The sequence below is a fragment of the Rhinoderma darwinii genome, chromosome 4 (assembly GCF_050947455.1).
Source record: "Rhinoderma darwinii isolate aRhiDar2 chromosome 4, aRhiDar2.hap1, whole genome shotgun sequence".
NCBI classification, from domain to species: Eukaryota; Metazoa; Chordata; class Amphibia; order Anura; family Rhinodermatidae; genus Rhinoderma; species Rhinoderma darwinii.
In genome coordinates, this window is record NC_134690.1 from 40702936 (window position 1) to 40723263 (window position 20328).

A 20328-nucleotide genomic window follows, 5' to 3' on the forward strand; every position below is an offset into this window, starting at 1 on the left:
GCAGGCCCCCTCCTCCCCTTGTGTATATAGTGTTACACAGCAATTCCCCCACCATATATAGCGCTACGCTGTTTCTGTAACTACCACAGCGAGAGGGGAGCTATGCTGGGCACTGAGGAGAGAGGGGAGCTATGCTGGGCACTGAGGAGAGAGGGGAGCTATGCCGGGCACTGAGGAGAGAGGGGAGCTATGCCGGGCACTGAGGAGAGAGGGGAGCTATGCCGGGCACTGAGGAGAGAGGGGAGCTATGCCGGGCACTGAGGAGAGAGGGGAGCTATGCCGGGCACTGAGGAGAGAGGGGAGCTATGCCGGGCACTGAGGAGAGAGGGGAGCTATGCCGGGCACTGAGGAGAGAGGGGAGCTATGCCGGGCACTGAGGAGAGAGGGGAGCTATGCCGGGCACTGAGGAGAGAGGGGGGCTATGCCAGGCACTGAGGAGAGAGGGGGGCTATGCCGGGCACTGAGGAGAGAGGGGGGCTATGCCGGGCACTGAGGAGAGAGGGGGGCTATGCCGGGCACTGAGGAGAGAGGGGGGCTATGCCGGGCACTGAGGAGAGAGGGGAGCTATGCCGGGCACTGAGGAGAGAGGGGGGCTATGCCGGGCACTGAGGAGAGAGGGGAGCTATGCCGGGCACTGATGAGAGAGGGGGGCTATGCCGGGCACTGAGGAGAGAGGGGGGTTATGCCGGGCAGTGAGGAGAGAGGGGGGTTATGCCGGGCAGTGAGGAGAGAGGGGGGTTATGCCGGGCAGTGAGGAGAGAGGGGGGCTATGCCGGGCAGTGAGGAGAGAGGGGGGCTATGCCGGGCAGTGAGGAGAGAGGGGGGCTATGCCGGGCAGTGAGGAGAGAGGGGGGCTATGCCGGGCAGTGAGGAGAGAGGGGGGCTATGCCGGGCACTGAAGAGAGAGGTGGGCTATGCCGGGCACTGAGGAGAGAGAGGGGCTATGCCGGGCACTGAGGAGAGAGGGGGGCTATGCCGGGCACTGAGGAGAGAGGGGGGCTATGCCGGGCACTGAGGAGAGAGGGGGGCTATGCCGGGCACTGAGGAGAGAGGGGAGCTATGCCGGGCAGTGAGGAGAGAGGGGGGCTATGCCGGGCAGTGAGGAGAGAGGGGGGCTATGCCGGGCAGTGAGGAGAGAGGGGGGCTATGCCGGGCAGTGAGGAGAGAGGGGGGCTATGCCGGGCAGTGAGGAGAGAGGGGGGCTATGCCGGCAGTGAGGAGAGAGGGGGGCTGTGCCGGGCAGTGAGGAGAGAGGGCGGCTGTGCCGGGCAGTGAGGAGAGAGGGGAGCTGTGCCGGGCAGTGAGGAGAGAGGGGAGCTGTGCCGGGCAGTGAGGAGAGAGGGGAGCTGTGCCGGGGACTGTGGAGAGGGGCTCTGTGCCGGGGACTGTGGAGAGGGGAGCCATGATTACCAGGACGAAGAAGGTTACTGTACAGTACCATGCAATGTTTAACCTGCAGCTGTGCACCTATTATGAAGCTAAACCTCCTATCATGCACTACAAGTGTTTGGTAGGGTAAACTTGGAAGCCACAGATATCAGACCAGTATGTATAGTATAGGGGGCAGTATTACAGAAGTTATATTCTTGTACATAGGGGACATTATTATAGTAGTTCTTGTATATAGGGGGCAGTGTTATAGTAGTTGCATTCATGTACATAGGAGCAGTATTATAGTAGTCATATTCTTGTACATAGGAGCAGTATTATAGTAGTTCTATTCTTGTATATAGGGGCAGTATTATAGTAGTTATATTCTTGTATATAGGAGCAGTATTATAGTAGTTATATTCTTGTATATAAGAGGCCGTATTATAGTAGTTATATTCTTGTACATAGAGAGCAGTATTATAGTAGTTATATTCTTGTATATAGGAGCAGTATTCTAGTAGTTATATTCTTGTACATAGGAGCAGTATTATAGTAGTTATATTCTTGTACATAGAGAGCAGTATTATAGTAGTTCTTGTATATAGGAGCAGTATTATAGTAGTTATATTCTTGTACATAGGAGCAGTATTATAGTAGTTATATTCTTGTACATAGGAGCATTGTTATAGTAGTTATATTCTTGTACATAGGAGCAGTATTATAGTAGTTATATTCTTGTATATAAGGGGCCGTATTATAGTAGTTATATTCTTGTACATAGGAGCAGTATTATAGTAGTTATATTCTTGTATTTAAGAGGCCGTATTATAGTAGTTATATTCTTGTATATAGGGGGCAGTATTATATTCGTTATATTCTTGTAGATAGGAGCAGTATTATAGTAGTTATATTCTTGTACATAGGAGCAGTGTTATAGTAGTTATATTCTTGTAGATAGGAGCAGTATTATAGTAGTTATATTCTTGTATATAAGAGGCCGTACTATAGTAGTTATATTCTTGTACATAGGAACAGTATTATAGTAGTTATATTCTTGTATATAAGAGGCCGTATTATAGTAGTTATATTCTTGTATATAGGTGGCAGTATTATAGTAGTTATAATCTTGTACATAGGGGCAGTATTATAGTAGTTATATTCTTGTACATAGGAGCAGTATTATAGTAGTTATATTCTTGTATATAGGGGGCAGTATTATAGTAGTTATAGTCTTGTATATAGGGGCAGTATTATAGTAGTTATATTCTTGTATATAGGAGCAGTATTATAGTAGTTATATTCTTGTATATAGGGGCAGTATTATAGTAGTTATATTCTTGTATATAGGGGGCAGTATTATAGTAGTTATATTCTTGTATATAGGGGGCAGTATTATAGTAGTTATATTCTTCTACGTAGGAAGCAGTATTATGAGTGTATTTCTTAAGTTAAATGTGTAGACAAAGCTTTCAAGACAGTACACCCTACACTAAAACTTTTCCTTGTCATTGTGCTGTTGCAACATAAGAAAGTTAACTTCAATCTCAACCGTCAGTTCTATATATTTAAACATTGGTCTAGAAAACAGCCACTAAAGCTGTTTGGTTGTGTTAGGTTAGAGTTACCCTACTGGGACATTTTTACATAAATGGTGCATACACAGCCTCAGTAGTGCCAGGCTGTGCCCAGATAAATAGTGCCCGTATGTCTGTATTGAATACCACTCCAGTTTTCATATAGGCCACCAGTCTGTCCAGATGGGCTATTAGCACCAATGTAGGTATTTATGTAGCATTTCATGGTGACCATTGTTTTCAAAGGAGTCCCCCACAACTTAGAGAGCTGAGCACTTCTTATCTGTTGCAAATAGATGGGGTTTTTCTTGAGGTACAGCCTGCTATCAGGTCAGTTTGTACTTCTAGAGAATATATAATGGAGTTATCTAAACTAGACATCACCTTTAAATTTTGGTCCTGAGTGGACCTGTGTTTTTCTTTTCTTCCCTTTACGTCTTGACTGACCTGACTAATTCAGTATTGTTGTAGTTTGAGAACAGTACCCTCGATAGCCTTTCGACCTTAGTGAATTGCAGGAAATGTTGAATCACAAGGCGTTCTTATCGGGAGTAGAAACGCTTCAGCTTAGATTGAGGTTTTTATTTCCAGACCATGACTTTCAATCGAGTCAAATACAACAAAAAGTGCAAAGTCCTCAGAACAATACAAAAGTGTAAAAGGTAAAATACATCTGTCACTCACACAATAAAATAAGTAATAAAACGTTGACCTCTGCAGTGAACTTGACTTCCTCGGTACATTGGCCCATTCGCAGCTCAGTATTCTAGGCGCCTGGCTCCTGTCTGCTCCCTTCTTCACTGCATCCTGTGTTTTGCATTTTGCTATTGTTCTGTCCATCCCAAAAATAAGTGGCTGTAAGTCAGACATGGCAGAAATTATTGTCCACCATTGTTTGTTAATGTCCACTCAATCTTCCTTACCGAAAATGTTTAAAACATTCAGATCATAATTATTTTTTTTACAAAATTTTTATACATTTGTAGCATTACTTCATTTCTAATGCACAGAATTACTCCAACCCTTGTCCTCATTGGGGATGACAATCAAATTTCCCAATTTATTTTTACAGACTCTCTAATGTCATATTCTAAAAACGCCAACACAAGCATAAGGGGTCGTCGAACTCCATTAATTTTTTTAAAAAACTGCTGACAATAATGCAAAATAATAAAGTAAATAATGCTCACCCTATCAATCCTGTGCCGCTGCTTTCCCAGTTCCCCGTCGGTCTTTGTTCTTTTTGCTCTAGCAATGATGTTTCAACGCGACATATGACCGCTGCAGCCAATCACTAGTCGTAGCGGTGACGCTTTGGTACCACTGAGGTCACCGCTACAGCCAACAATTGGTAACATATTGTGTTGAACCTATAAAGCCCCCTCAGGTTCCACAGCCTGACTACGACTACACTCCCTATAGTTACACCCCTGTACTTTTCCTTCTTTTTGAATCCACTCCTGCCCTTGAATAAAAAAAAACTGCATCAAAACAGCAACCAAAATAACATAATAGTATAATATAACAAAACAGTGACAACAGAGACCCTGCATATCTAAACTAGGTCATGAGAAGACTTTCTCCACCCTATTTTATCGTCATCTTGCCAGTTTAATGCTTCTAAATTTGGATGCGCAGAAACATTTATGGAGCTAATCTAACTCTTTTATAAATAGAAAACGTTTCCATTTCAGAATCCATGGGATGTTTATAAGTCGCTGCCAAGTTCCAGGGCAGATTTCATATTTCCAAATGAAAGGTTTTACACCACACTTCAATCTATCGGTAGAATTCATCAATTTTGCTACCTAGTTTAGTTTTTGCCAAGGCATAATGACAGTAAAGTGCGTTAAACAATGTCACCGGCGTGTCTCGAAGATCTGGTTACATAACCATTAACAGTTTGCATATGTTTGGCTGTACTATTGGAATGGTTCGGAGGGATACTGTATGTAAGTATATTTGTACTGTACTTGTTCTCATAGGCGTCCCCCATTGTGTTTCCATGTCGCACGTTTTCTGGCGAACACAAAGGGTGGAAATTTCCAAAGGCAATTACAGAAACAAAAAAAGAAGAGTGAGCACCACTAGATGTTTTTTGGGTGGCAAAAAAATGGGTTAAATGTAATGCACAATAAAAAGAATGACACCTAGAATAATTCATACGCTCCATAGCAAAGTGTTTAACAATAAATAAATCAATAATAATCCATTTTAAAACACATGATGGCATAAAAATGCTCAAACAAAGTCTTTGGGAGGGTGGTGTAAAATATATATAAAAAATAAATAAATAATGCAATCCCTTATTAGATTCTGGATTCCAAAAATGTACGGAACACATTGTATAAGCTTATGAAACAAGTGCAAATAATATGACACACAAATATAAACATGCTATATCTGCCTTAATAATAAATGTATTATCAATTAAAGGAAAAATCCAGCAGAGGAATACAGAGTCCTTTGCCGGAGAACCCCCCCCCCCCCCCTCCTCCAATACTACAGCTTACATACACAGAAAAAAACTGCAATACACGACTTAGCTCATCCCCCAGGCCACCATCCTTCCCGGGACGTGATATACGCCTCCTTGATCTCAATGCATGTGACCACTCTAGAATAATATAAGACAAGGCACATCTAGCATTGTCACCGCTGCTTAGTTAGTAATGCTGAGAAGAAAGTCGACTCCCTGATGAATGTGATTACAATGGGAAAAAATTTCCGAAATTTTTTTTAGGGAAACTTTTAGTGCAGTGTTTTATATGTATCGACTTAAATAAGAAGATAGAGGCTATGTACGCTTTTTTAAATCCGTGTGTTTTGTGCAACTTTCTAAATACATTTTATTAACTTATTAACTTTTTGAGATACGCCTGCTTTGTATCTTGTATACAGAGCAGCGGTATCGTGTGCTGAAACCTGTATCCGTCAGGTCAGCGGTACTGACTGGTTCAGTGACAGCGGGTCAGACACGCAGGTTTGAGCTGTTGCATCTTAGTTCATAACTTAGATGTGACAGATAACGGGTGAATCCTGCGTGACGACCCGCTGACACTGAACCCGTCAGTCCCTCTAACCTGACGTATTCGGGTCTCCGCGCACGATACAGCTGCTCTGTATGCAGAATACAAAGCAGCGGTATCTCAAAAAGTTACAATAATTTTTAATAAAAGTATTTAGAAAGTTGCACAAAAGACACCGATAGATACTTTTTTATAATATAACTATTTCAAAGGTGTACATAGCCTTTAATGATTTTATATATTTCCATTTAAAATTTTCAGCCACTTTTGCCCTTTAGGGGGCAATGTAAATGTGATAACTGGAAAATTTCTAACACTGGACATTGTATGATGTCACTCGCTTAGGGCCATAGAGTCCTCTCTTCCCTCCGTCCATAACAACTCTTCCCTACGCCATTGCCACAGACTCACTTTCGGCATTTTATCATTCCTGTATATCACTTCACCACATCAATATAACCTACATAGCTGCTATATATGTGCTCTGGTTATGACACCCCTTTCTCCTAACATGGTGGAGATCATCACAGCGGGCTCATTTATCTGTAAATAAATTCTTCCTTTATTATGTAGTTTTTATTCACCATTACTGTATATTAATAGGCATAAAGTGGACGTCTGGTTAACAAACTAACCTAATAGGAAATTCCTCAGTTAAATGGACTGTCTCATCGCATGTATAGCGATCAGCTAACCTGAGACCTCCGACAAACAGCTGCTTTTGCCAAATGGAGTTGCTATCCGTTGCGAATTCCGCTGCAGCGCCTGCTGCATTACAGTCAGCCACTCAAGTGAATAGCTGTCCATGTAATACGTGGATGGACTGGATCTGCCAGAACAAGATCCGCTGCTTGTTAGCCGCCCTCCACTTTGGCCCAGAAGAGGGGTCCCCAACCGAGGATTCCCGTCTATGTTGTCCATATGTACTAATTGGGCATATGGATACAGGTTTTCCAGATGAGACAACCCCTTTAATAATTGAGGAGAGTGTCCCTCATTCAGGACGTGCCTCTCTTAACCAGAGCTGAGGGGACTACAATGAGTGTAGACTCCGCTATTGATTCCGTCGTTAAAACGGAAACCTGCCGAAATGGTGACGAACGGAAACCATTAGCGATGTTTCCGTCACCCATGTTATCAATGGTGACTGAAACGGAAGCCGTGGTTTCACTTTCACTTTCTGTTGTGGGGTTCACCCGACGGAAACTTCCGACGGAACCCCGGAACGGAAAGCGAACGGTGATGTGAACAGGCCCTTACTGGCAAAATTTGCTCGATACATTCAGTATTTAATTGTGAAAAACACCAAAATTTAGCGAAAAAAATTGCAAAAATTAGCATTTTTCTAAATTTAAATGTAACTGCTTGTAAGACAGGCAGTTATACCACACAAAATAGTCACTAATTAACATCCCCTCTATGTCTACTTTATGTTTGCATCGTTTTTTGAACATCCTTTTCTTTTTCTAGGACGTCACAAGGCTTAGAACTTTAGCAGCAAATTCTCACATTTTCAAGAATATTTCAAAAGGCTATTGTTACAGGGGCCAGTTTAGTTGTGAAGTGGCTTTGAGGGCTGTATGTATTAGAAACCCCCAATAAATCCCCCCATTTTAAAAACTGCACCCCTCAAAGTATTCAAAACCGTATTTAGAAAGTTTCTTAACCCTTTAGACATTTTGCAGGAATTAAAGGAACGTAAAAGTGAAGCTTACAAATTTCATTTTGTTTTTTTTTGTAGAAATTCAATTTTAATTCATTTTTGTTTGTAACACAGAAAGTTTTACCAAATAAATGCAACTCAATATTTATTGCCCGGATTCTGCAGATTTAGGAAATATCTCACATGTGGCCCTAGTCTGATAATGGACTGAAACACCGGCCTCAGGAGCAAAGGAGCACCTAGAGGATTTTGGGGCCTCCTTTTTATTAGAATATATTTTAGGCACCATATCCAGTTTGAAGGGCTCTTGTGGTGCCAAAGCAGTGGAAATCCCCCACAAGTGACCCCATTTTAGAAACTATACCCCTCAAGGAATTTATTTAGGGGTATAGTGAGCATTTTGACCCCACAGGTTTATTTCAGAAATTATTGGAATTAGGCCATGAAAATCTACATTTTTTTCAAATAGAATGTAGGTTTAGCTAATTTTTTTTTCCACAAGGACTAATGGAGAAAAAGCACTTTCTCCCGAGTAAAACAATACCCCACATGTGGCCATAAACGGCTGTTTGGACACACGGCAGGGCTGGGAAGGGAAAGAGCGCCATTTGGCTTTTGGAGCTCAAATTTAGCAGGAATGGTTTGCGGACGCATGTCACATTTGCAAAGCCCATGAGGGGACAAAACAGTGGAAACCCCCCACAAGTGACCCCATTTTGGAAACTACGCCGCTCAGGGAAATTATTTAGGGGGTATAGTGAGTATTTTTAAATAAATGATCTAATTAAAAATCCATGGATGTGTGATAAACTTTGAAGCACTCCTTTATACACAGGCCAGGTTTGTCGGGCAGGTTTCGCACTGATAAATGGTGTCTTTCCTTCTCCCTCTTTTGTAACACACTTTGCACCTTTTTTGGGTCCTTCCCTTTTTACCAGTAGAGGGGATTTTGCTGGGAAAGTGTTGTCCTGGTACAATACGTGGACCATCGCTTCTAGAAGTACTGGGGCCCTCCCCTTCCTGGTTCCCAAATACAAGGGCCTTGATAACCACCTCTTTAAAATTAAGGAATGTCCCTGTCCGGCCTGCACATTGGTATAGCACGTAAGCGTTATACAATGCCATCTGTACCATGTGCACGGCCAGCCTTTTGTACCACATCTTCGTTTTCCGCATGGCATTGTATGGCTTTAGTACTTGATCAGAGAGATAAATCCCTCCCATGTACTTATTGTAGCCCAGGATGCAATCTGGCTTGGGGGTCATTGTAGTGCTACCTCGGACAGGTACAGGGGTGCTGCCGGTACCGTGTATTGTGGTCAACAAAAGGACATCCATCTTGTCCTTATACTCGACCAGCAACATGTTATCGCTGTGTAGTGCCCTGCTTTCTCCCTTTCTTTTTAGTTGCCCAATCAGAGTTTTAGAGAGGCCCCTCTGGTTTTTGCGCATGGTGCCGCATGCTGCAGTATTTCTGGTGGAGATGCAGTTAAATAGTGGGATGCTGGTGTAGAAGTTATCCACGTAAAGGTGATAACCCTGGTCCAGCAGTGGATGCATCAAATCCCACACTATTTTTCCACTAACTCCGAGGACAGGGGGACATTCTGGGGGTTCTATCCTGGAGTCCTTCCCTTCATAAACCCTAAATCTGTAGGTGTACCCTGAGCTGCTCTCGCACAGCATGTACATTTTAATTCCATACCTCGCCCTCTTGCTTGGCAGGTATTGGCGGAATTTTAGTCTCCCCTTAAAATGTACAAGGGACTCGTCTAATACAATGTTCTTTTCGGGGGTGTAAGCGTCTTGAATTTTGGTGCAGAAATGATCAATTACTGGCCGGATTTTGAATAGGCGGTCATATGTGGGGTCATCACGGGGCAGGCACTGTGCATTAACATTATAATGCAAAAATTTCAGAATTATTTCAAAACGTGTCTGGGTCATTGCCATGCGGTAAAATGGGGTGCTGTATAAAACGTCTGTACTCCAGTATTGCCTAATCTCTGGCTTTTTTTACTAGGCCCATATGTAGCACAAAGCCCCAAAATGTCAACATTTCCGCTGCCTCTATGGGGGTCCACCTAGCAAATGATGACGTAGGGTTTGGTCTAAAAATTGCTGGGTGTATAAATTTGTCTGGGCCACCATTAAATTAACAAAATCCTCAGAGAAAAAGACCTTGAAAAACTAAATTTCTGCAAGGCCTACAGTCTCAAACCGAATTCCTGAGCTGCCTATGAAATCCGGAATGTGAGGCTCATAGTTCTCAGGGGGCGGATTCCACATGGTATCACTCATTTGGGGGATTGCCTGAGCTGATGTCCTGGGGCACCTTTGCGGGGGTTCCTCATCACTGGATGAGGATGATGATGATGATGATGAGGAGGTCAAGGGGAATGGGGCAATTTCCTCTTCTCCCTCGCTAGCCGATTCCGAGCTAGAGGCCAGGTTGGCGTATGCCTCCTCGGCTGAATAGACCCTTTGAGATGATTGGGCCATTTTTATTAGGAGGGTATGTAGTGCTTCAACACGTGTAATACTCAATTTATTTTTAAGTTGGTCGTGTGTGTTGTGCTTTTACACGTGTATATGAAATTTATAGGAAAAGGAAAAGAAGAAAAGAATAACATTTAGGAGAAAGAAATTTACTGAGAGTCCAATATAAAACGATAAAAAATTCCTGACTACCTGACACTAACAAATAAACCCTAAAGCTGTAAAAACGTGAATGTCCATCACTAACTGACGCTAAGTATAAGGGTATGTGCACACACACTAATTACGTCCGTAATTGACGGACGTATTTCGGCCGCAAGTCCCGGACCGAACTCAGTGCAGGGAGCCGGGCTCCTAGCATCATAGTGATGTACGATGCTAGGAGTCCCTGCCTCGCTGTGGAACTACTGTCCCGTACTGAAAACATGATTACAGTACGGGACAGTTGTCCTGCAGCGAGGCAGGGACTCCTAGCATCGTACATAAGTATGATGCAAGGAGCCCGGCTCCCTGCACTGTGTTCGGTCCGGTACTTGCGGCCGAAATACGTCCGTCAATTACGAACGTAATTAGTGTGTGTGCACATACCCTTACACTGTAAATTTACCCTAAACCTGTCTCTACGCTATCAAAAATTTAGTGACCGAACTTCAGTTAAAGAAAAATTGAATGTCCATCTCTAACTGACGCTAACTAAAAGGGCTCGTCCACATGCTGTGGAATTGCCGTGTTTTTTCCAGACTGAATTTCGGTGGGGAAAACGCAGCAGAATACAGTAGCAGCATAGTGGATGAGATTTAACAAATCTCATCCACATGCTGCCTAAAATTTCCGTGCCGAAATTGACCTGCGGTGCGTATTTTTCAGACCGCAGCATGTCAATTCCTGTTACGGAGAGTGGACTGAATTGCTACGTTTTTCAGTGGAGATGTCTTCATCTCCTAAAATTGGGAAAAACGCAGCAATTTACGCACCTTTTTTTGCTGTAGACCCTGCAGGAAATGGTGCGCTTTTGCTGCAGCAGAAAACCTTTGACTTTCAACGGAATTGCTGCAGAAATTTTCAGCAGCAATTCCGTTGTGTGTGGACCAGCCCGAACTGTCTAAATTCACACTAGAACTGTAGAAAAAAATATATAGCTAAAACTTCTGGTATATATTTTTTTTACAAAATAGACGGACTTAAATGTCCGCTGCTCTAACGCCCTTGTACAGATTTATAATTAAGAAAAAGGCCCAATAAAAACCTGCGTCAACAAATTAGCACTGAGGTCGATTATAGACTCAGAACTTAGTGGCCGCAGGGCGCACACAAAAAGATGGTGTAGTAAAAAAAAAAAAGGGGGGGGGGGTGAAATCTGTGCCAAAGATTGAGCACAGATGCTGATCAGTGAGGGCCCACACAGGGAGATGGTGCACAAAGCAGAAAAAAAGTCCTTTGACAAAAATTTAACGCACAGAGCAATCTGTGATGGCGGTCACTGATCCGCACTGAGCGGCCGCAGGATGTAAAAAGGGAAGGAGTGGGGAGAGGTTCAGGGCTAAGAAATTTAGGAACAAACTAGTGCGGCTGCTAAAAAACCCAAAACAGCAGCAGCACAGATGATGATGATGACGACCACTGTGTGATCACACAGCAGCAGGAAGCAGACAGGTGAAGTCTTCTCAGCAGGATCGCAGCACAGAAGGCCTCAGAACCGGTAAGTATGGCTCACAGATGGTCACATCAGCTCTGCTCATGGTTTCCAACCGGAATCAGGTGGGCAGAGCTGGGGAGGGTGTTTCAAACACCCGCCATGGCTGCAATTGGTCGGTCGTTGCAGACCGACCAATCGTAGAGATCAGGGGGGTGGCATGACCGCCATTTTCAACATGGTACATGGAATCATCACCATATCACTGTGTTCTGTGGCACAGTAATTGGCTGAAGCCGCAAACGGCCGCAATTAGCGGGTCTGAATTGACCGGCCAATGGCAGGGATGGCCGATCGTGGGCGGGGGAGATGCGACACCGCCCTGGGAATCGTGTAAAGATGCAGCATCAGCAGCCATCTTTACTTCAAAATGTTCTTATTTTTTACTATAACAGTTTTCTCGTTTGTCGTAAGTATACAACATTTTGCGGGAAGTACGGGCTTTCCAAGACATGTACTTACGATAAATGTCGGGAAGGGGTTAAAGGGGTTGTCCAAGATTAAATAAACATGGCTGTTCTCTGCTAAAAACAGCGCCACTCGTCCGCAGGTTATGTGTGCTATTAAAGCACAACCCCGTTCACTTCAATGGAACTTAGTTGCAGTACCTGACACAACCCATGGACCAGTGTGGCACTGTGTCTGGAAGAAAGTAGCCATGTTTTTCTAATCTTCGGCAACCCTTTTTACACACTATCAGGCTCCTCTAAAGATTACAGCTGAGGGCCACAGAACACCCTGTGATCGGCTTACTGTCGAGAGACCCTTCTAACAAAAACCCTACAGGTAACGACTTATGTGTAGCCGGTAAACCTATACATTTGTAAAATACTTTTGATTAGCACTTCAGCTTTGTTTGTCTCCCATCTAAATAGATAGAAAAAAAAATATTCAATTAATCGCAGTTTAGCCGTCTGGCCATGTTGTCTGGACCGCCCCCTCACAGATAGTAGAGCTGGCAGGTAGGGGGGCGCTCACGTCTACTACTATTTAGATGCTGTTTAGAGTTGTTTTAGATGTATATATAAAAAAGTCTTATTGAAAGCGAGCCTAAACTTTTTTATTTACGTCGTCATGGATGTAGCGACAGCGTTCAGATTTTGGGAGCATCGACAACAAGCCAGAGTAGAGAATAAGAAGATTTTTGAGTCATTACAATGGGTGCACTAAAGAAGCCTCAAGCTGCATATGTTGGAAATTGCAGATGATCCAATCTGTCTAAATGTATTCCCAGGGTGTGTGCCTGACGAGAAAGCGTTCAGCACAGGCACGCGTCTAAATGGCGTGGGGAGCAGACTGGGCTCTCGGAATGTGTTATGATTCCAGTCTCCTCTGCAGCCGTCATCTGACAAGCACTTTTCCCAGTTGCTTAGATATGAAAACACATAATTAGGACATTTCGTTCCTTAGCAGGAAAAGTTCTTAACTAAAGTTTACTATTGAGTTCTAGCACTTGAAGGCATTTATCCAGGTCATTTAACCTCTGGCAAGAAAGAATGTTCTTCTGTCATGTCTTCTGCGCTCGGTGTACAATAAAAGTCTCTTTACTGCCGGTGTCATTCACAAACGGCCTCCCAAGGTGGATCTGTGGAAAGGAAAGAAGCAAAGTCTCTTTTTTTTTAAATGTAAAATAGCGCAAAAATTTGTATTTAGGGCAGATGATCGGGATGTCGAGGACCTCAAACCTGTACCGATGTCCTGCGAGGTTATCCAAAGATTAACATTTATCACCTATACACCGGATAGGTAATAAATGTCTGACCACCGGGGGCCCGCAGCTAGGACTCTAATCAGTTGATGGAATGGCGGTCCCGAGCCCCCGTACTACCTTCCTGCATAACCGACTATGGATAGAACGGCGGTCGAGCATCGGCGGTGCTTCTCCGTTCACAGAATATGGGACTGACTGAGACAGCCGATGACCGAGCTCGGCTATATCTTTCGGCCCCATAGACATTGAATAAAGTGTCAGGGCGCATGCTTGACTGCTGCTCCCTTCAAGCTCCTCCTCAATGTGGGGGTTGCAGTGAGGAGTAATGGGGGGCTCGAGACCACCCGGTCTAGTCATGGGTGGGGGGGCCCCAGCAGTGGGGCCCCCCCAGTGATCAGACATTTATTACTTATCCTGTGGCTAGTTGATAAATGTTGATCTTGGGGTAAACCCCTTTAAGTAGTCTCATGGAGAGAATATCGCCAAATACTCATTGAATATTTAACACAAAACGTGTTTGACCTCGTCCCTTGTCTTACAGACGTTTTACAAGTACAATACAATATAACGGCAAACTGCAATAACTTAAATTTTTCTTAATAAGCAGGAGGCAAGCATTACACTGAAAGTAAGAAAACTAAATTAAAATGAGATTATGGATTGGACAGCACTGCGTAATAAAGTGTTTATATAATCTAGTCTCAGGCCACAGTATAAAAGCTTCTATTAATCCTCTGTTCTCAAGCCAAGTTGTGCTTAATGTATATAGACGCTCGCTCCATTTTTCGAACACAGAGCTCCATGCCCCCTGTGTAGTGATAGAAAGCTGGCTACTTGCAGCCACCACTAGGGGGAGCTTAAAAGCGTATTGAAGACATTACTATTGTGTTTAATGGGCTCATCAGCAAACTATAAATCTATGGTATGAAATTAGTCCGCAATGAACTTTGGTGACTACTCATGAAAAAAGTAAATGAGACAAGATACACCGTAATATATTTTTTTAAAGTCACCTAAAGCAGATCTGTCGGGTCTCCTACCTGAGGCAGCATAGACTAGAAGAGGAGACGCTCATTTTGGGGCTATATAGTTTTTTTTTTCGCTTTCCAATCGCCCGCTGTATATATACACAGTGTAAGTCTAAGCTGACTGCCTTGGAGAGAAGACAGAAGCGGTTTTCACTGCGTCTATGCTCTCTCTAATGACGTACACATCGCTAAATAGTCACTATGACGGGGCTGATTTCCCATGTGCTATTCAGACCCAGTTACAGTGGAAAAGTGTAGAGCAAAAAAAAAATAAAAAATAAAGTCCCCAATTGTCTTTTTTTGAGGGACAGACATAATCATAAAAAATAAAATAAAATAAAAAACAAAATGAATTAATAAATACACATAAAATCACTCCCCCCCAACAATCATTCTTGTAACCCTTGCCCTGACCCAACTACCCTAAAATAGACATGTAACTTATGGTACACACTGACAATCACACAAAAAAGTCTATTTCGGGGTAAAACACGATTTTACCAGAACAAAAATAGATAAAAAGTAAATAAGCATTTTTTTTTTTTGCTACTTGTTTTTAAACTATAAGCCTGAAAATTCTAAAAAAGCAAAAATTATGTGTATCAAAATAAGAAAACAAACCTGCATTGTTCACGAAAAAATTGGCACCAAAATTACGTCGCTAGCCTAATAAATAAAAAATTGTGGCCCTTTAACTAATGCATGCTAAAAATGGCTAAACGGTGCCTGGTCCTGATCCGGTTATGATGTCATTCACTATTTCCAAGTAATAAGCTGTGTAAATGCGGCCATGATGTCAGAGAGCACCTGCTCAACTCGCCCACACTGAGTGATTGACAGCTCTCCCTCTCTGAGTGTGTATACGATGAGAGCTGTCAATCATTGTGTGTGGGCGGGTTGAGCTGGACTCACAAGCTTTCTCTATGAGTCCTTGAAGCAGTTAGAATCAGTTCACACAGAGTTACTTGGCGCCGTTTTTGACGCAGATACCGCATCGGAATCGGCACCAAAAAACAGCCTAAATTGCCCCCCATGGATTTCTATTGGAGGCAGAGGCAGGTTTTTTCCCGGGTGGCTTTTGTCTGCTCGCGGAAAAATAAATCAATGTACTTTCTTGCCGCGGATTCTGCCTCTTACCTCCCAATGAAATCAATGGGAGACAGAAAATACCCGCGGCACTAGTTTCTGAGCGTTTTTCTTTGCTTTTTTTGCCCACGGTCCTTGCATTATCTTCAATGGCAGTGGGCAAAATACACAGGCAATTCAAAATCTGCCTGGAAAAATCTGTGTCGAAACAAATCATAAAACAAAAATACATTTTCCCGATCAGAGTCTCCCCCTCTATCCAGTGCTGCTCTCACATAGGAAACTGGACAGAGCTTCCTTAAATCATGTCAGGACCACTTATGGTATTCATTTCTTCTGTTCCACCAAGAAAATAAGTCTTAGGCCTGATTTTTGCGCAAAAGGCACTTAACAGCTCCGTGTGTCATTGGCGTATGAGCGCGGCCGCCATCATTTTGACACTCCGTTTGATGTTTGTAAACAGAAAAGCACGTGGTGCTTTTCTGTTTACATTCAGAGTTTGACAGCTGTTGCGCGAACCACGCAGTTCGCACGGAAGTGCTTCCGTGCGGCATGCGTAGTTTTCACGCACCCATTGACTTCAATTGGTGCGTGATGCGCGAATAGCGCACAAAGAAAGGACATGTCGTGAGTTTTACGCAACGCACTCGCGCTGCGCAAAATTCACGCACTGTCTGCACTGCCCCATAGCCTAATATAGGTGCGTACGACACGCGTGAAAAGCACGCGCATCGCACGCGCGTATATTACGCTCGTGTAAATGATGCCTTATTTTCAGTCAAATACTGTATATTATATGGTTTACATACGTGCCCAACTTATGCTCATACCAGATCTGAGTGCCGTTTATTAATACTCATTTACAGGCAAGATCTGCCACGATTTCTAAACCAAACTTTCCGAAAACTTTCCGAAAACTTCAGACATGTCATAGTGACATGTCAGAAGTTTTGATCAGTGGTGGACTGAGCACTGAGACACCCACCAATCACTCATAGACTTTCTATTGAGTCCATACACCATTACCTAGGCTTTCCGAAAAAGGCCGATCAGAAACCAAGTGGCGCAGGGCTCACCCGAGCGCTGCTGCCGCTTCGTTTTAGCGATCGGTGGGGGTCTCCGTGCTCAGACCACCACCGATAAAAACTTCTGACATGTCACTATGACTATGAAAGTTACCCTTTATGAAAGCCTGCATGCACATACACATTATTATATACATTGTTTATTCTATTATATACTATCAAAGGTCACACTTAATATTTTTCAATGGAGTAGAAATACTCTTCTAGGCATTTTTAAGGAGTATTTTTAGTCAAATTAGTATGTACTGTATCATACCCTCTAATGTAAATTATGCAGTCAGTCCATATTGTGATGCAAACGCTGTAGTCTGACTGTGTACTTACTGCCTGACTACAGCATTTACAGCACAGGGTTTGTCAAAAAAATAAATATATATATATATATATATATATATATATATATACAGCACTAACCTTCATGGCAGGAGGGCCAAAGGGGGTTTCTACGTAAGAGTGGTGGAGGTGTTTTTTTTCCCCCTCCCATACTAAGCCGCCAGGGCATGACCGCCAGTTGGCTTCAAGTGTCGGTGCACGTACATTTCCTCAATGGCCCAATGTGTCGTCGCATGACTGACGTACTTTAGAGCTTTCTGGCGGTCCCGCACTGGCGCGTCGATTTGGGAGTGAAAAGAAGTAGATAAGAGCTGAGAACCTCTTATGAGCCAGAATTCAGGCTCATGTGTATAAATACAAATACGCATGATCCTGATTTCGTAGCGTGAGGAGTCCGTGGCACCTGTAGAGGCGTTATTGCGGCCTATGTATTTTATATACCTATGTGGTGGTGTATATGGCTGTATTCTAAAATATTAATGAGTACAGGAAGCTCAGGTCAACATTTTATGTCTTTTATGTATGTCAGGGTTAAACGAGTAAAGAAGAAAGCCGTTGCTAAGAAAACTGAAGACCCTAAGTTGCCGGCCAAGTCCACTCTGTCTCTTTTTGGTGATGAAGTCAATCCAGATGCAGAGTTATTCAAACCAAGTGCAAATATTTCCACCAAAAGCAGGAAAACCTATAAGGCGTCAGATGGTAAGTTATGTAACAATACAATAAAAAATCATTTTATTTAGAGATAAGTATATTGTGATGTTGGCTGTTTTCTGTATTTCTTCATTTATTTTCAAGACAGTCTTTCCCTAACGTGTCTGCTTGTGGAGCTGCAAGTTCAGAGCTTTTCTTTCTTTCCTTTCTATCTTTCTGTCTATCTTTCTTTCATAGGATTTTGTTTATTCATTACACATCACTTTAAGATCAAGTTACACACACTTTTTTTGGAGACTGTTATTACAAAAGCAGCCATTGCATCAACATGGTGTACATAAGTCTGCATAGGAGCTGTATACAAGTTGCTTAATATTTAATTTTCAGAACCATGATGCAAACAAGAGTTACAAAGAGCCTATTTCCGGATTACCTTTTGTACCTACAGTTTGCATCATGTTTTCAGCACCAGTCCTCTCATCTACACCTTTATGGCACTATTACTATGCTGGTATGGTGTATCTGCATAGGACGTAATCCTGGGAGACCACCTCGTTTATGGTTGTGATTGCTAGGTACGTGTAGAATCCTTTTGTAGTAAGGTGGTGGAGAGGGCTGTGTGATTCATCCAGCTAAGGCTGAAATTAGGACAATATATCGCTGAAAAAGTCCATACTTATTGATACGAGGCCAGTCTAAAGGGGCTTTTCCAGTCCTATAAAATTGATGGCCTATCCTCAGGATATGTGATATACTTGTAGCAGGGGTTCAAAGTATTATTGCCTTCTCCCATTCACTTCAGTGGGAGAAGACTGTAATACTGTAAACCGCCGCGGCAATAGTATCGACGATTCACAGTACGAGCAGTGGAAATAAAGGGGAAGCAGAGCTAGTACAAGCTCTGCTGCCCCTTCAAAACAGCTGATCAGTGGAGGTGCCAGGAGTCTGACCCCGACTGATCACATATTGATGGCCCATCTTGAGTATAGGCCATTCATTTTATGGGACTGAAAAACTCCTTTAAGATACCAGTTCCCAGCAGGATACAGAAAGCTTCAATGTTATATGGAAAAGATCGCACAGGTGGAAAATTCTGATGAACAGCCACTCAAACACCTATCATTCAGGAGGGGACGGCTGCGGAGTACTGCCACCCCATTCTCCCCAAAGATCACAAGGCCAGATGGCATCCTAAAAAAATATTAAACATAAGGTATTAGCGGATATTTTGCCTAAAAAAAACTGTCAAGGGTTCTTTTCTATTGCGAGTTCCTACACGAAAATCAAAAGAATTTTGTTTTTGAAATTAAGAGAACCAGAGTTAGATGGGTTTTATTCTAAGGCTCTATTTATTCACACTGCATTTTGGGCATCCGTTGAAGATATACATCAGAAAACACTTGCGACTTATACCTCCGACGCATGCCACCAAAAGATGAAACTATGCTATACAGTTGCACATGTTTTCCATAGATCGCCATTGTGAAAAAAAATAGACTGCGCTATACCGCAAAAATCAAAGTGTACCGATGTATACCACACCGACGTATGCCAAAAATGCACTGTTTTGGTAAATGTCCATGTCCTGGCACATACGCTTAACGAAAACTGCAAACATAGTATGAATAGACCCTCAGGCTTGATCAAGATGGAAACTGACTTAAAGGGTAACTAAACGTCTGACAGACTTCTGACATGTCCTAGTGACATGTCAGAAGTTTTGATTGGTGGGGGTTCGAGCACTGAGACCTCCACCAATCGCTAAAACGAAGCGGCAGCAGCGCACGTGTGAGCGCACAGCCGCTTCGTTTCTGTTGGGCTTTTTCCGGATAGCCGATATATTGTAGTACGGGCTCAAAGACTTTCTATTGAGCCCGTACTCCATGTCTGTTCAGCTTTTTCCGGAAATCAATGTATCGAAGCGGTTGAGCGATTGGTGGGGGTCACAGTGCTCGGACCCCCACCAATCCAAACGTCAGAAGTTTGTCAAATGTTTAGTTACCCTTTAATTGGAATACAGCATAGAAATGCATTAAACATCTGCGACCATTTGTGTTTTTATGAAAAATGTAGGTTATCAGGTGCCTGTCTGCGATGTCAATTTTGAAGGGAATGTCCATGAAGACAGATGACTTGGCAACCATGACATTGCTTGTATCATATCGTAAATTATTCTGAGTCTTGGCCTTCAATACAACAATCAAAGCCTATAGCACCAGATATAAATTGGGGCAGAAAAAGCCTTTGACATGAAGCACATCTAGTACTAGTTACTGAGGACCAAAGGATCAGGCTACTTTAAATCAAACCTATGTCATCTTTCTAGACCATCAGGCAGGCACCAAAGATATTAGATGGTCGGCAGTTCCTTCTGAATTCTACGAAATTTACCTATAAAGTCACTCTTTGGTTTTAGAACCTCCTGTTGCTGGCGCCCCACCAAGGACTATCGTGAAAGGGCTTCTCTTGATCGCTTTGCCCCTTTGGTTTTTATCTTCGAGATCTTGCATGTTCCATACAGTCCACTTGAATCCTCTGGAGGTGCCATCAACATGCATCTTTTCTAGATCTTCGAGCTAAAATTGGAAAGGCAAGATGCTCGGAA

General features: G+C 43.1%; 1 protein-coding gene across 2 annotated transcripts in view; it reads left to right on the top strand.

The window, feature by feature from the left end:
• HS1BP3 (HCLS1 binding protein 3) overlaps positions 1-20328 on the top strand; it is a 95307-nt gene that overhangs the window by 58296 nt on the left and 16683 nt on the right. For both annotated transcript variants that reach the window (XM_075861053.1, XM_075861054.1), the window contains exon 5: positions 17602-17771. In XM_075861053.1, coding sequence (XP_075717168.1) covers positions 17602-17771 — 170 coding nt within the window. The remainder of the gene's footprint in view (positions 1-17601; positions 17772-20328) is intronic.